We start from the raw sequence: 16,468 nt of genomic DNA, 5'->3' as shown, positions 1-16,468 counted from the left end.
CCGATGTTTAATGAACTTAACTGCTTTCGATAAGATTGGGGGTTTTTCGGAATCAAATAATCAACTATAATCCCCTAGGTTCTTATATTAATATTTTCCAGAAGTCCTGTCTGTTTAGAGTGAGGTACACTTGTGTTCGGTGGCCGTGTGCCTTTGTCAGAAATGATTCTATTTTATTTTTCACCTCCCTCTCGTTTAGATGCTAAGACCTTCTCAGTCTGGGAGCATGGTCTGCTCTGGGATTAAGCAAACATAAACCGTCCAGTTCCTTGTGTCATGGGCTGGGCACACAGCCACACAGAAGGGGTCCCTGGCCACGGCTCTGGGCACTCAGGGTGAAGGAGGCGATGGGGTGTAAGTGGAACGGGGGCTCTGCTTGCTGGGCATGAGCTCCCAACACACCTCCTGGGACAGACACCGGGTCTCCTCAGACTGTGATGTGCTGGGGTTGTGGGGAGCACTTCCTACAAGCCATCCTCCTGGGTCTGGGCTCGCAGCGGCGGCTCTGAAGCCAGCTCTCCCTGCCCCATCAGCCTGGACTGTGCGAGTCTCTAGTCCCAGGCATCCAAAGCTGGGAAACAGAGCGCCTCAGTAAATCGGTGACTGGGAGCCCATTTATCTGGGGGATTGTGCTGTCCAAACCACTCCCACCCTGTCCCCTTCCAGCTGGCCTCTTTCTGATTCTTGACGGTTCTCAGTGAATGTCACGAACACATTTTGATAAATATCACCAAAGTATCTCTCTGGTGCCACCCAGCCCTCCTTTTGTGGCTGAGAGCTCCAGTATACTTTTATTTCTGCTCAAAGTGCGGGGTAAGCATTTTGGTTTAGGAATGCTCTTTTGACTCAGAAAACTTCGCCAGCAAATATCACATTGGTGGTGGTGGGGGTGAGGGGCAAACACGAGGGAAGCCATACTTGTTTGCTTATTTGTATCGTTTGGATATATATATTTTTTTTAACTCGGGAGAAAATTGTCTGCTTAAACCCTAGGTTTAGCCGTCTTATAGCCACATGAGGGGGAAAACGACAATTTTACCCCATTTTGTACACTGTGTTCTTGTCGATTTTGTTTTGGAAAGATGCTACCTCTTTCATTCCAGTCCTTTTAAGGGCTGCTCTCTAACCAGTCCTGGGCCGTGACTAACCGTGGTGTGGACAGGGCAGGCTTGGCCTCAAGCACACAACCAAATGAGTCAGCCAGGCGGCCCAGGCCTGTGCACAGGGCCTTCCGCGGCTTGGCAAGGCTGCCATTCCAGCTCCCTGCCGGGGTCGGAGTAGGGACGCCTGCACGCCCAGCCCACCTGCTCTGTGCCGGGGGCAAAGGGAAGAAGGTTTACCAGCTTCGAGAAACCTATTTTCTAGGCGGTCGCTTGGCCAGGTTGTGCCAGACAGGGCCCAGGAATCCCCCAAGGCTTTGCTTGGACTGTTGGTGTCGACTTCGAAGCCCAGTTGAGCACACCTCTCAGCGAGGCCCTCCGAATTTTGGTGCCTTATTATTTTCGAGAACTTGCATTAGTCTTCCCACTCAGCTCCCCATAAATAAACACAGCTTTCACAGCCCCACCCAGCAAAGAGACACCTGACTGGGCAGCAGGAGTTGTATTCTGGGGCTTTTTGAATCACATATTTGATCTCTTAGCTATTCTTATATTTGAAGGCGTGGCTGGTGGGTGTTCTCTCCTTAGACTGTTTCTGTGTTCGGGTAAAACCACACAGCTGTTAATTCCTGTGACTTGGAAGGGCGTCAGGCACATTCTCTCATTCAGTTTCAAGCCAGAGGACAGTGTAGATGGAGGGGCGCCTGGCAGATGGGAGACCTGACCTGCAGACTTGCACCCCTGTCTTGACATCCAGGTTGCTGTGGGCCTCGAATGGTCTCAAGTCTGGGCTTCATTTTCCCTTCTGGAAATTATGAGTATAGAAAACATAATTCATGTGATGATCTTTTTTTGTTTTTGTTTTTTAATGAGGACATGTTAGGAGTCTTGAATTTGTAAGATTTAGAAATTCAACTCAGATTGGCTTAAGCAAAAAGGGCGATTATTGTTCCTGTAACTGAGAGGCTTAGGCAGGGCTAAAGCCAGGTGCAGATTTGACTGTCGACAATGCCAGGCTTGCCTGCTGCCAACTCACCACCCAGTGGAGAGGGAGGTGCCCCTTCCCTCGGGCCGCAGCTGAAGTCCCGGGGCCGATGCTCGTCAATGCCAAAGGGCCTGGCTTGCCTATCGCTGGAGAGGCACGTTCTGTGCTGACTGGCCAGGCCTGGGTCACGTGTCTGCCCTGCAGTGACTCCCTCAGTGAAAAATGAGATGCATTCGTCAGAAGAAAGGGGGCACAGATGCCGGACCAGCAGAAACAGAAGATGCTAGCCTAGAAAGCCACAGCGCTGCTGTTACTCCCGCCCTCTGAAGGCCATCTTCTCCCTTCCGGTTTGAGGTAGATAGGTGGCTGTTTTCTGCTCCTAATTAGTTCTTCTCTAGCAAGCATCTCGCATTGTCTCTGGATCTAAGTGTTCTCTGACAGACTGGTTGTAACAGACAGGCACAGGTGACTTTTCAGTAAAGACAGGCTGGCACCAGTTACCCGCTGCCCACCCCGCCGTCCCCATGTTAGTGCCGAACTCTTAAAAAGGCAGCCCAAAGCACAGGAGTAAAGAGGCATGTGGTTACAAGTCACAATTTTGCCATGACCTGATTTGAAGGTGGCATTAACATGTTTTTTTCTACAAATGCGGCACCCAAAACTCACACCTCCTCCACATTTAAGCCCAGACGAGGAAGCCGTGTGAAATGAATGTGCAGCCCTCGACCTCCCCATTCCCATCCCCGGTTTGCAAAGAAATTTGCTCTGCCTCAATGTGACGGGCAACTCATTCTGAAACCAAGAAAATCACAGGGCCCCTAAATTTTCAGAAATTGAATACCGAAGAGAAGACAAGGGGTGCCCTTGCCCTGCAGCCGGAGGAGTGTGCGTCCGCGTCCCAGCCTGCTCTTCGGTCTGAAAGGGCATTCATCTCTTTTGGATTCACTTAGAGCAGTAACTTAATAAACATGCCTGAGACAAGAGAATCAATCATCTGAACTTCTCGTTTGAAAAATAGGGTTTGGCTTCTGTATTTTGCCTGTGGAGAAAGGAGATATCAGTTTCACGGCCTGACCTTCAAAGCCTGCTCTTGTCTTGGAATCCCTTGGAGTCCCGGCAAGGGCATGGAGTGCAGGTGACAGCATTGACTTTGAACCCGCCAGGTCAGCGGGGCGTTTGCAGCCCCAGCTTTGCTTTTTTTGAAGTCTCTCCTACTGACATGAAATGGAACCAGCCTTATAGCTGGCGCCTGTCGTAAAGCCACAGTAGACCCCAGGCCCAGCAGAATTCCCTGACTGGGGAAAGCCGGGGACTGGCCATCAGGAGGGTCTGCATCCCAGACCTGCGGGCCTGCCCCTGAGCAGCTGTGTGACCCTGGGCAAGTGAGTCATCACCCTTTCTGTGCTTCTCACCGACAGGGGGCGCTTCACAAGGCCCAGCCCTCAGCTTGTCAGAAATGAGAACAGCGGTGTCTCCGCACTCAGCCCGTGACACATGGGCACTGAATAGGAACCCCAGCTGAGTCGGGGAGCAGGGTCAGGAGCTTGGAAGGGGTACTTGAGCTTGGAGAGGGGGACTTTGAGCCTGGGCACCGCGGCACATTTCTGTCGGGCCCGTTTCCCTTTTAAGTTTCATGAGGAATAGTGAGGTGGCTGGTGTGTGTGTGTGTGTGTGTGTGTGTGTGTGTGTGTGTGTGTGTGTGTGTGTGAGAGAGAGAGAGAGAGAGAGAGAGAGAGAGAGATAGAGAGAGAGAGAGAGAGAGTGGACGGGAGGGAGGTGGGTAGGCTGGGCCAGTGTGGCAGAGAGCTGTGGGCGTACCAGCTTTTCAAATGGGCTCAGCTAGTATAATGAGAAGGACTGGAGGTCAGTTTAGACAAATGCTCTGAAAAGCAACTTCCCAGAAAAACATTCTGCGTTCAATCTCATGCAATTCAGTAAAAGATAATAAAAACAAAGAAAGGGGCGCCCTAAACACTCTGCACATACGCACCCAGTTGTTGCCAGGTGCTATCACCTATTGAAATTTGCTCCAAAGCCAGTAGCATGCGGTCCTCCTCTCGTTCCCTAGGCAACCAGCAAGGGCTTCTCTCTCCTGCTTCCCTTAACCTTCTTTTTAAGGCCTTCTTTTCTCCGCTTCCCCTCTGTTTATTGTCTGTCCTCTCCATGATTGCTGGAATGTAGAACACAGGGAGCAACTGAGAAAATCCTGGAATTCGTGAGGTCAAAGACTGTCGAGAGGTCATGCCTGCCATTTCCCTGAAAAGCACTTTATTTACCAAATATTAATCAGATTAAAGCGTACATCATCTCAGACCAGTTGATGAATTATTGCTGTTATCTTAAAACATCAGAGTGTCAGAGTATTGGGGAAGCTCATGGATTTGGCCAGAGTCGTCGTATCGAGAGGCAGAAGTTGACGTCCCTGGGTCCTGAGTGCCCTCAGGCCTCTCCTGTACATTCACACCGTTGAGGAACCACCGCCACCCCCGGCCCCAGAACCCTTCTCGTGTTCCCAAACTGAAACTGTCCCCGTTAAACAGCTCCCATCGCCCCTCCCCTCAGCCCCTGCCAACCACCGCTCCACTTTCTGTCTCCGTGGATGCGAGCACTCAAGGCACCTCACGTGATGGAATCATGCAAGACTTCTGCTCTCGTGACTGGCTTCTTTCACTGAGCACGGTGTCCTTGGGGTTCATCCAGGTCATGGCAAGTGGCAGGATTTCCTTCCTTTTTAAGGCCGAAGAACATTCTATTTTGGGGGGTATGCTGTATTTTGCTCATCCGTTCATCCGTCATCAGTGGACACTTGAGTTGCTTCCATCTTTTGGCTGTCGTGAACAGTGCTTCTGCACATGTGGGTGCGTAAATGCTCTTCTGCTCTGGAGGCTTTTGTGGAAATGAGAGAGGCCGAGGAGGGCCTGGGCAGGGCCCGCTGGAGCCCGAGGAGCTGGCGTTTTGGGGTCCTATTTCCAGCATCTTAAGACTCCAGTTGTATAATGGGGTCATACCACCCAACAGACCGGGCGTCTGGAGCTTTCAGAATTGTGGGCTACGGTGTCTGGTGCAGGAACTAATACCGCACAGGTGCTCATTTACAAAATGCAGCCGACAGGCGGTGCGAGAAGAGAAGGCCACGGCCTCCGGGAGCGGAGGCCCGCCACCTGAATCCCTCTGTGCCTCAGTGTCCCCTTCAGCAAAATGCAGAGGTTACACTAGGTCATCATCGCCCCAGCCGTGGGATATGGAGATTTTTTTAGGTTGGACAGAGCGGGCCTTAAAGGCCATGGTGAGAGGATTTTCAGTGAGTGCTCCAGGGAGCCTCAGATTTGGGGTGCCGCGTCCGTACTCCTCTCTCACGTGCCTGAACCTGCCCCTCCCCCCCCAACTCACAAACTTTAGCATCCTGCTCCTTCCCTCCTAAATTCTTCAGTGTGCATTTGCTAAGAATAGAGCATTCTCTGTCACGACCCAGTACAGTTATCAGCTTCATAATAGTTTTGTGCTGTCCGCGGTTCAGTCTGTCTGTTGGCCTAATGACGTCCTTTTCAGCGTATTTCCTCCCCCAGCACGAAATCCTGTCTAGGGTCACGTAGTGCCTTTTATTGCGTTGTCTTTTGAGCCTCCTACACTCTGGGGCATTTCCATAGCCTTTCCATGCCTTTTAAAACATTTACATTGTTTGAAGACTACAGAACCTCCTCCTCCTCTGTTTAAATAAAATGTTCCTCATGCTGTCTTTGATCTTCCTTGGCGAGTAGATTGAGGTCGTGCATTCTTGGTTGGAATATGGCATAGGTGGCATCATGTCCTTCCGCCCCTCGCGTAGATGGTAATTTTGGTCTCCCGGTTAAGGCATTGTCCAGTTTCTCCGCCATATAGTTACTCTCTCTTTTCTTTGCAACTAGGCAGCAATCCATAGGGAGACCCTGATACGCAGATGTCCCGTGCCTCATTAAAGAGTCCCCCTCAGGCTTGGCATTCACCGATGGTTCTTGCCTGTTGCAGTCTTTGCAAGAACAGTGGCAAAGTGTTGGTTTTCCAACATCGATACTCTTTCTATGTTTAAAAGTCCCCATTCCACTATAAGCAAGATTCCTCCCCTTCTCCCCATTTATTTATTTGTCTGTCTATTCTTGGCAGGGACTCATAGATTCCAGATTCTTAGTGGTTTATATTTCATTACTATATTTAATTAACTTGATACTCAGATTGTCCCAGATTTGGCCGTCGGGAAGGAACCCTTTCAAACTGGCTGCTGCGTCCTTGTGATAAGGCCCCATCATTTCTTCGAGCAATCTTTACACTTTGTGGCATAACAAGGTATTCCAGATTCATCTTGTACCTACTCTGCCCATCCCCAGGATTAGCCATTCCTCTGAAAAGCCCTCATTCCTCTCAATGGGCGATGGTATTAGAGGCCAAGATCTGGGCACTGGATGTGCTCATCGCCACTGGGCTGTCGTGCTACTTGGCCTTTTCAATGGACAGAGCTAGGAAATACATGCATGTATATACACAAAATAAACATTTATTCATGCATACATATAGATACCTTCAAACATGCATATCTGTATTTTAGAAATCACATATTCATACCAGTACCTCTAGTTCTGATCAGTTCCCAGAGGGCTCTGTCCTGCCTTCCTCTATTTCAGATTTATATGTTTTTTTCTTTTTCCACAGTGAGAGCTCTAGCTCCCATCGACGTCAATAGAATCGTTTTCTCAATTCTATATTCTACACATATATACTCTACATATAACATCTAAAAAATTTCAGAATTGTTTCTTATTTAATAAATAAAGAATTGTTCGCAATTCCCAACCACCCCTAATACTTCATCTGCCCTCAAACTAAAGGTATAGAGTCAAGTATTGTGTTTGTGAACTATTTGGACTAGTCTGTCCTCCTTTTCTCTTTTCTTTTCCTCTTCAGAGTAGGTCCAATATTCATTTGACATAAATTTGGGTCTTTTAAAAAAATTGTTACTATTATTCCATTTGGGGTTCTTTCTTCTTATTTTTGTTGATTTAATTTCTCTTTTTATATGGAATATTAACAGATTCAAAACCATGCCAAAAGTCTGTTTAAAAGAGTGTCTCCCCCTCCCGTATTGCTCCCATATTGTTCCCCCTGCCTGTCACAGATAAGGAACTTGATCGTTTTGTGGAATATCCTTCCTGTTTCTTCTTATAAAGAGAAGCGTACGTATGTATGTTTTTTATTTTCCTTTCTTCCTCACACACAGGGCAGCACGCCGTACATGCTCTTTGTCGCTTTGATCGTTTCACTTAACAGTATCTCCGAAAATCGCTTTGTATCAGTTCACAGAAGTCTTCCTCAGTTCCTTTTACAGCTGCCCTGTGTACACATACCATAGTTTGTTCAGCTAATCTTTATGCTTGGACATTTAGGTAGTTTCCAGTATTTTGCAATTACAAATAATACTGCAGCGAACACCCTGGTGCATGTGCATTTTCGTTTTATTGGAGGCATATCTTCCAGATAAATATTCCTGCGAATGTGATTGCTAGGTCGAAGAGGATAATAGTGTGATTTAAAATGTCCTTTTTTTTTTTTTAAGCTTCTTTAAAGAAATTCTTTTTTAATTGATAGTTTCTTCTGAAATGTATTTAGGTTTTAAAAAGTGAGTTCAAATAAAACGATTAAGTAAATAACAAATAATACAACACGGAGACATGGCAAAAATGGTAAAGGCAGACAGGCGACTGAAGTTTGAGCCAAACTAGGCTAGGTTATTGCTGTCATCCCTTCAGACTCCAGATTGAAACCTGGCTGAGGTGCGGGCTCATGGTATAGTAACTGAGGTTCAGAGGGGGCCCCCTGGGAATTTATCATCAGGGCCTGAGTCCTGGCCTTGGTGACTGTCAGTGGAAACCTGAGTCCACACGAGCCCACCGGTCCGCTTTCCCCAGTGGTGGCAGCGTGGCGCGTGCACCCCGGGAGGGGAGCTGGGCCACACTGAAGCAGGCATGGTGTCCGCAGGGAGAGGTGGGAGGGGAGCAGCTTAGAAAGCCATGCAGAACCATGCCAGGTATTCTGATGTGGCCGAAAGAGGGGTCCACTTTGATCCTGGATTACCAGGAAAGGTCAGATCCTCTTTTAAAGATGGCCGTAGAATTTATTTTAGAGCAGTGAGAACGTGGGAGGCAGACCCTCTCTCCAGAACCCTGTTACCCACGCCTGTCATGCCCATCCAGCATTTTGCATAGTTTCAGGGCATTGGCAGGCTGTAGGTAAGAATTACGACTCTTAAGAGTTGTTGGGATAAAATTGTTAAAAAGAAGCTGAAAAAATACTTTTGGCATCGGAAGAACTGTTCTATATTCATCTAGAAAATGAATCTAGGTGGAACAGCTTCCTCCACAACTATGCGGGCAGGATGAGGCGTATGTGGGAGTGGGGAGGAATGGGGGTGCAGCTGTGGAAACCAGCTGACCCAGCCGAGGTTTGGGCTCCCCATTCTGCATGGAGAGGCCCTCGCGGGCCTGGTCCTGCACCAGCACCTGACGAGGGAGGTGGGAAGGAGGAGCAGACCCGGCTTTCGCTGCTGCTTTTCTAGCTGTGTCAAGCGTCACTGCACTTCTGGGTTTCTGTTTCCTCATATACAATGCCCAAGACCAAGCCAGTGGTTTTCCGCAGTTTTGTGGGAAGTTCTAGAAATCCAGAAAGGGGCCTCTGTGGAGTGCATGAGGGAACCTGTGTTTGGAGACATTTGGAACCCACCTGCCCTTCACCTGGAGCAGCTCTGCTCCCAACAGGTTACCAGACCATGGTGGTGTGCCTTGGGAAGCCGTCATTCAGAATTAATAATTAGCCACTTAAACTAAGTTTGATGAGCACTGGACTAGATTATCTCAAACCGCCCTTCTGCTCCAGAGGTCTGATGGTATCCAGGAGATTCAAAAGCTGAAAGGGAATGACCACGTCACAACAGGCTTGTTCTCCAGGCTGCGGCACCCGGGCTTGGGCTCGTAACCTGCGGGAGCTGGTTCTTGGAGCTGAGTCTTTCCCTTGTCAGCTGGCTGGGAGGCGGCTCAAAGGTCACAGGGCAGAAACCAGAGTGAGAAGCTGGTGCCATGGTCTAGCTTTGTAGTCTTCAGGTGTCTTTGTTGGCATGCCTTAATAGTAAACATAAATAAATACATAAGCGTGCATCTCCCAAATATATATATACACATTTATTTATTAAGAATTTTACATTTGGCATTACTGTGCTAATGGTATATACATTATAAAACAAAATAGAATTTTTAAGAGATGAGAATAATGAAAAACGAAAGAGGTTCTGCCCAGGGGATCATCTTGCACACCCACCGAGGTGTGTGCGCTCTGCCGTGAGGACGGGGTAGTGGGAGGCACCGGGAGGAGGTTGGCGGAGGTGAAGATGCCAGGGCGGAGGTCGTTGGTTCCCAAACGGTGGCCCCTGCCCCGCCTCCCACCCTTGGCCACGTCCATGCGCCACTTCAGCTCCTGTGCACTCAGTAGCTTCCGTGATTCACCCTCTTGTTTTTTATTTCTTAAGTTTAGCCTCATCCTAAGCAGTAATAGCCACAAAAGAACAGGTTGTTTTTTGTGTGCAATTAGAATTTCCTTCTAATGTTTATTAAAATGAATACAAGACTATGCAAACAAAATGTTTGTCTATGTACCACTTAAAAAGCATGTGTCAGCCCCACCTCTGTGAGGGGGAGACGGCCCTGTAACACTTCGATCTGTGGCATCTGACTCCAGATTACAGTGGGAGGGAAGTGGCTGGCGAGGGGTGGCCCCCTCGCTGTCCCCCGAGGTCTGGGGCTGTGTGGACATGTGGGGGGCGCACTCCCCCGTGCCAGTGGGTGGTCACAAGCACAGTCACACCGAACAGAGTCCCAGTAGAGTGGTAGCAACGCAGTGCCTCCCTGTGAGAACACTGTGCACAAATGGGTTGCAGGCCGGGTGGGGCCGTGGACCACCCCGCGACCTGTCGCAGCCGCCGTGCGTCTTTGCCCGCCGCCCTGCCCGCAGCCCGACGCTCCTGCGCTGAGTTAGAGCAGTCACCCGTTCATCCACACCAGAGGCACTTACTGAGTACTCGCCACGTGCCAGGCCCTGGACTAGACACTGGGGTCCTGGGGGACAACATGGCCGCTAAGGCAGCCACTCTTCTGAAGCACGCATTCTAATAGAAGAAGGCAGGCAGGCAGGCAGCAAGCAAACCAATAAATAGGAAATCCAGGTAGTTATAAATGCTATAAAGTAAAATCAAGAAGGGAAAGGACAGATCTCTACGGAATTCCAAATCATTTACGTAGCTACTACCCCCTCAAGGAGCTAGAACTCCCCACTCCTCAAGTGTGGGCTGCGCTTAACGACTTGCTCCCAAAGAGTATGGGATGAAAGGAGGAGGGAAGGGAACTTCCACCGGAGAAATGTGAGCAGCGCTCACGGGGCCCAGTGGTGCAGGTGAACGTCAGCAGTCACGAGCCATGCTGGTACCCTGGACGCTCGATGCGGTGTGATGAGAAGGCCACTTCCCCTCTGTGGTCCTTCTCCCGGAAACCTTTGACCCCTGTCTGATTCCCAGAAAAACGTCAGACAGACCCAGATTGAGGGACATTCTACAAAATACCTGACCGGTGCTCCTCGAACTGTAAGGTCATCAGAAGCCAGGGAAGTCTGAGAAACTGCCACAGTCAAGAGGAGCCTAAAGAGTCATGACAAATACATCTAGTTGGTACCCTCGCATGGGTTCCTGGAACAGAAAAAGGGCGTTAAGGAACTCTGAATGACGTATGGAGTTTAGTTAATAATAATTTGAAGAGGTAAAGGAGAAACAGGTGGAGAGGATGTCTGAGATGGTGACATTTGAGCTGAGCCTTAAATGGTGGGACTGAGTCACACCTGGGTTGGGAAGACGTGGGGAGAGGGCATCCCAGGCAGAGGAAACAGCCGTGTAAAGATCCCGGGGCAGAAACCAGCTTGGGCCGATCTCATGAGAACGAGAAGACGCGGCACGGCTGGAGCGGTGCCGGGCGGAGGGGGCCAGGAGGTGAGGTCAGAGGTGGACAGGAGCCAGGCCGTGTAAGGCCTAGACGCTGGAGGCATTTGGATTTCATCTTGAGTGTGATGGGAAGGCAGCGGGGAGTTTGGGGCAGAAGGGTAACATGAGCTAATTTCCGCTGAAAATTACTTGGATCTTTGTGAAGGTCAGTGGACCTTCACAGTGATACCTATGTGGCAGCGTCTGTAACAGGGACACCTTACAGCGCAACGACCACCCACCCCTAATTCAAGATGTTTTCCTTTATTGTGTGTACCTTTTTCTGAAAAGTAAAATGTGCACCATGCCTAAGTAGTTTGCTACAGGTAGCACTTATTTAATTGGGAAAACTAGAACATGGCTCCGAACCTCTCTCTGCCTTTTGGACGTTGTAAATGGAAAGGGTAAATAGTTTCAGAATATTTTCAGCGAATTTGATTATGTTTTATTAACCACATATTTCTTCTATGCTGCCTCAGCTCCTTCGGGAAGGAAGTGAGTGTGGTATCAATAAAGTAAAATAAATACCTTTTTTTAAAAAAAAAAAACAAAAAAAACAAAAAACCTTGACATAAAACAAATTATTGCAATTTGTGCTTTCTTGTCAAAATCAGGGCCTTGTTTCCTGGTGATACCGGGAAGCAAGGACAGAGGGGTTCCAGCCGGTGTCTTATTTCTCCCGCAGCGTGTTGCTGGTGCTCCTGAACCCTTGCTGATGTGGTGGTAGTAGTTCCCTGGGGCTTCATCTGGAACATGAGCATGTCTGTAAACCTCGGTCTGGGACGCCGTCCGGGCTCATCCTGGTCTCTGCATTTGCTTCCAGAGATCGAGATGGTGATCATGGAGCGCAGCAAGCTCCCGGAGTTGGCCAGCACCTCCGTGCAGGAGCAGAACACCACGGATGAGGAGAAGAGCGCCGCCACCGGCTTGGAGAGCGCGCGGTGGAGCAGGTAGCCAGCCACCTGTGCTGGGGTGCGGTGGGGTGCTTACTGCTCATTCCCTGGGAGCAGGAGCTGGGCTCCTGAGGGTGCGCACCTGAGGGTACGGATCGCTCAGGGCCTCTCAGCCAAGCCGTCTCGCTTCCTGCCTTTTCCTCTTCTCCATCCCTTGGCCGCCAGAGGCCCAGTTCCTCTCGAGAGGCATGGGCACAGCTGGCACTCAACACTGCAGTGCTCACCCCTTGGAAAGAGAATGATGGAGACATGGCGCCACCCCGCCCCCCAAGCACTGTGGTGCTGGGTCCCGTCCTGAAGGGTCCTGGCCACTCCCGGCAGTGCTCTGTGGCTCCCAGGAAGGGTGCCCTTGGGAGCAGCATTTGGATCTCCCCGTCTCATTCATTTGCTGCCACACACACCACCGTCCGCACAGCCTGCCCTCATGACTCAGCCGGCATGATTTAATACTGCTGTCCACCTCTGACTTTGTGCCTGATTATTCATTTCAGTGATGGCCTGCCAAAGCTACATCCTCTTAAACCTTTGAGATGCCCTGTTTCTTGGAACCTCGCTGTAGCACCACCCCTTTCAGAATGGACTGGGGTGGGAGCTGCCCCCCAGGTGTGCAGTGGACTGCTAGGAGGGCCTCTTTATTTTGGTATTATTTTCCCGTCAAGTGGCCGCACTGCACGGATCCCTGTCATAACCTCCTAATCCTACTCTAGTGTTAATAAACGAGTAACAGCATGATTTCTCTGTCAGCCCACAAGGCATTCACTTCCTCAACTCGCGAGGTGGGGTGGCTGAAATCACACACATCCCCATCCAAGCCGGATTTATTCATCCAACTTGAAGTGAAGAGTTGAAACACACTAATTTTTTCCTCCGAATCTTATTTATCTCTTTGCTTGGCAAATGTTTCAGTTGTCTGACAGGATTAATTTTTATCAAATGCACGAGGGAGCCATTTTTAGTTTTTGGTTAAATAAAGCACGAGTGCAGAGTGCGGTGCGGGCCGTCGGTTGTTGTAGCTTACAAAGACCTTTTTGATTTTGCCTGGCAGCAAAAATAACTCCGAAAGCTCTGAAAATTAAAGAAATCATTCTAAACACAGAAAGGGAGGAGAAAACAACCTTCAGATGCCGGGCACAGCATTACTTAGAATATGAATAATTGGAAACCCCACGAATGATTGGAAGTGAGGGAAGCTTAAGCGAATAAAGGGGCATCTGCTTAATAGAATATTAGCTGCTGCTTTTAAGTGAATACTGTCGTGATGTGTTCAGTTTCTTAGGATCTAATAAACGGAAACAGCACATTTTTTACATAATATGGTAACACTATAGCTTTGCTAAAGGATGAAAAATACCATATATTGGGGGGATGGGGTGGGTGGGGGAAAAGTGAATATACCAAAATGTTACGTTTGTATGTGGGGGCTGAGACTTCCTTTTTTTTCTTGAATTTTAGTGAAGAGAGGTTTTTCCCAGAGTTGATTTGAGATTGTTCCTTAACTTTCAGTAACTTTAAGTGGCATCTTCTGCCACGTGGTTTATAATGGAAGGTGTTCCTGGTGCTTTGAGTTGGGCCACATTCAGGCTTAAGGCCCCGGGAACTTTGGGGCCAGAGTCCTGCTCTGCTATGAGACCGAATGCCAAGGGGAGACCGGCCCAGGTGGAGAGTTGCCTTCTCCTTTGCAAAGGTATTGAGTTGTCGGTTGTCAGAAACACTGCCAAGGACTCTGTCCTCCCAGTTCCCGGCACTGAGAAGGAAGGAAGGCACCGAGGGTGAGGGAGGGGACCGTTTGTTCTCCTTGATGTGAATTGAATCTTGACAGTGGTCCACTTGTCTGAAGAAAGAGCCTAGTACAGAACGTAACTGTTCCTACATTATGGGCTATATCTGCATGCGGGGTTAAATATGGGCCAAGAAACTAAAAACCATTCAAAATGCTCTTTTCTTGAAAGGGAGAAAGAAAGAAAGAGAGAGAGAGAGAGAGAGAGAGAGAGAGAGAGAGAGAGAGAGAGAGAAAGCTTTAAAAAATTATAGAATTAACACACATTCAGAAAATATTTTAAAAAGCTTGAACAATATAAAGAAGGGAAAAAACGGTTTCCACGATGCCAGCATTTAAGGGCAGCTGTTACTAACATTTGGGTTATTTCCTGTTGGTCATTTTCCAATGCCAATTTAGTGGGAATTCTCCCCTCTTTCTCCCCAATAACTTATACCATACCATATCTCATTTTTCTTCTTTTTTTTTTTCTGTCTAATAACAAACACTAAGCACTTTTTTCACTTTATTATTGTACTCTTAGTAAACAAAATACTAATGGCTTCATAATACTTCGTTTCATAACAGATGGTACATCTACCCAGCCCGCCTTCTGCTATTGGGCGTTTGGTTTTTTGTATTATTCCCAAATGAAAATACAATCCAAACTCTAAGCAGCTGGTTTATAAGAAAACATTTTCTCTTTTATCACACTCTTAATTTGAAAGTGTTATCGCTGTGGGCTCACAAGAACCCACATACACACACACGTGGCAGAACTATTCACGAGTCTGAAAAGTCTGGGGATCCCTGGGCTGGGGATCCCAGGAGACAGAGCCCAAATATAAACGTCCGCTTTAAGGTTCCTCCTGTAGTTTCTGTGTATCCCGTGTTTATTCGTAATGTATGAGAAGTACATTTTCACTACTTTCTCTTTTACATTTTTCAATGTAATATTCTGAATCAATGGTGCATTTACAGAGTTCGAAATTCGAGGGTATAAAAGGTTATGCATTGACCAGTCTCCCTGCTTCTCTGTCTCACTGTGTCACTCCCCACAAACAGCTGATGTCGACAGTGGCTGTGTATATCCTTCCAGGGGTCAGGTGCGCCCTTGGTCACCCATCGAGGCTCTCTGCGCTCTCAGCTTCGACCTGGCATCCCGAGGGGCAGCCACAGGCGGTCATGGGGTCAGAGCCTCCTGCCTCCGTGCCAGATCCGGGCATATGCTCCTATCCTTGTGCCGGAGAGTCTTCCGGGCCAGGCCTTCCACCTGGAAAGGCGGCATTTGGGGTGTGCGGTTTGCGATATCTGCAGCCACTCTGTAGATCTCACCCACAAAGCATCCGAGGTGCAGAGACCTCATTGGTTCTCACCAGTAGAGAAAATCTGTCCAAGAAATTGCTGGGCCAGGACCTACCAAAATGAGATCATGGAGAAATGTCCTTGAAATATTCAAAATGGAAATCAAATGGCAGATCCTGTGTCCTAGCACTTTCCCTGCGTACCTGGCCCTACATTAAATGCCTTTCAACCTTCCTTGTACTCAGATCCTCATAATAACTTTGTAGGGTTTAATCCTGATCTGTAAGGAGAGGTTTTAGACAACTAACCCAACGGGTTGCAGCTAAGAAGGGGCAGGATCAGGATTTGGACCCCAGGAACCTGGTTCCAGGGCCCACGTTCTGAAATTGTTCCGACTTGGTGCCTTGTCTGGTATCGTTAGTCTGCCACGTTGCCCTGTTGTCCTCATTGCTCTTTGAGGTGACGATGCAATCTGTCTGTTCTCTGTCTCTGCCCACTGGCACGGGAGTGCCACAAGAGCAGGAACTCTGTATCATTTTCCCCTGATGTCTGGGACCGCTGGTGAACGATTGCGGAGTGATTAAGTGGTCTGTTCCTCAGCCAGTTTCTCCTTGAGATAGCAGCTTCCCACGGGCAGAGCTGTCGCTCATTTGTCTCGTCATCAGCGCCCGGTGCTGGACGGGGCGCATGGCGGACTCGCACATGCTGGTGGCAGAACTGTAAGAGGCAAGGGCAGGTAGCTCTGTCAGTGGGAGAGGACAGCTGTTCTCCCATGTGCACCGCGAAGCTCATGAGTGTCCCTCCTTTCTTCCAGACCCTTCCTGGACATGGTGTACCATGCCCTGGACAGCCCGGACGATGATTACCACGCGCTCTTCGTGCTCTGTCTCCTATACGCCATGTCTCATAACAAAGGTAAGCCCGCTCGCCTCACCCGCCTCCCTGGCATCGCTGCCCTCTGCTCTCTGGACGGAAGAAGGAAAGCTGCTTTCCTTGGGGAATTTTATTTCTGGTTGGCAGACTCCTTCAGAACTTCTCTTTAGCCTTGTTAGAATTTCTCAGGTGCTTTTTTACAGACCAAAGCCATAGGAATTGGTTACTCAGGCAGTACCGGGGAAAAAAGGTTCAAGTGTGACTGACCCAGTCTGACTGTATTCACGCTGTGGTTTTCTTTCGACCCCCTGCTTTACACCTACCTTAGCATCTGACCTCTTTCCTAACATCGGAACCAAAATCAGTCAAATCGTAATCTTGGTTTTGCTATTTATAATAGTTGATGTTCTCGTTCTGTGTTCAGAGCTAAAATAGACTCTGGTCGGATTGTGT

General features: G+C 48.8%; 1 protein-coding gene across 6 annotated transcripts in view; it reads left to right on the top strand.

Moving 5' to 3' along the window:
• CLEC16A (C-type lectin domain containing 16A) overlaps positions 1 to 16,468 on the top strand; it is a 199,328-nt gene that overhangs the window by 51,236 nt on the left and 131,624 nt on the right. For all 6 annotated transcript variants that reach the window (XM_036226100.1, XM_036226098.1, XM_036226099.1 and 3 more), the window contains 2 exons: positions 11,952 to 12,078; positions 15,957 to 16,057. In XM_036226100.1, coding sequence (XP_036081993.1) covers positions 11,952 to 12,078; positions 15,957 to 16,057 — 228 coding nt within the window. The remainder of the gene's footprint in view (positions 1 to 11,951; positions 12,079 to 15,956; positions 16,058 to 16,468) is intronic.

This window comes from Rousettus aegyptiacus, unplaced genomic scaffold (assembly GCF_014176215.1).
Source record: "Rousettus aegyptiacus isolate mRouAeg1 unplaced genomic scaffold, mRouAeg1.p scaffold_m13_p_8, whole genome shotgun sequence".
Taxonomy (NCBI): Eukaryota; Metazoa; Chordata; class Mammalia; order Chiroptera; family Pteropodidae; genus Rousettus; species Rousettus aegyptiacus.
This window is presented reverse-complemented; position numbering and strand designations above follow the sequence as displayed.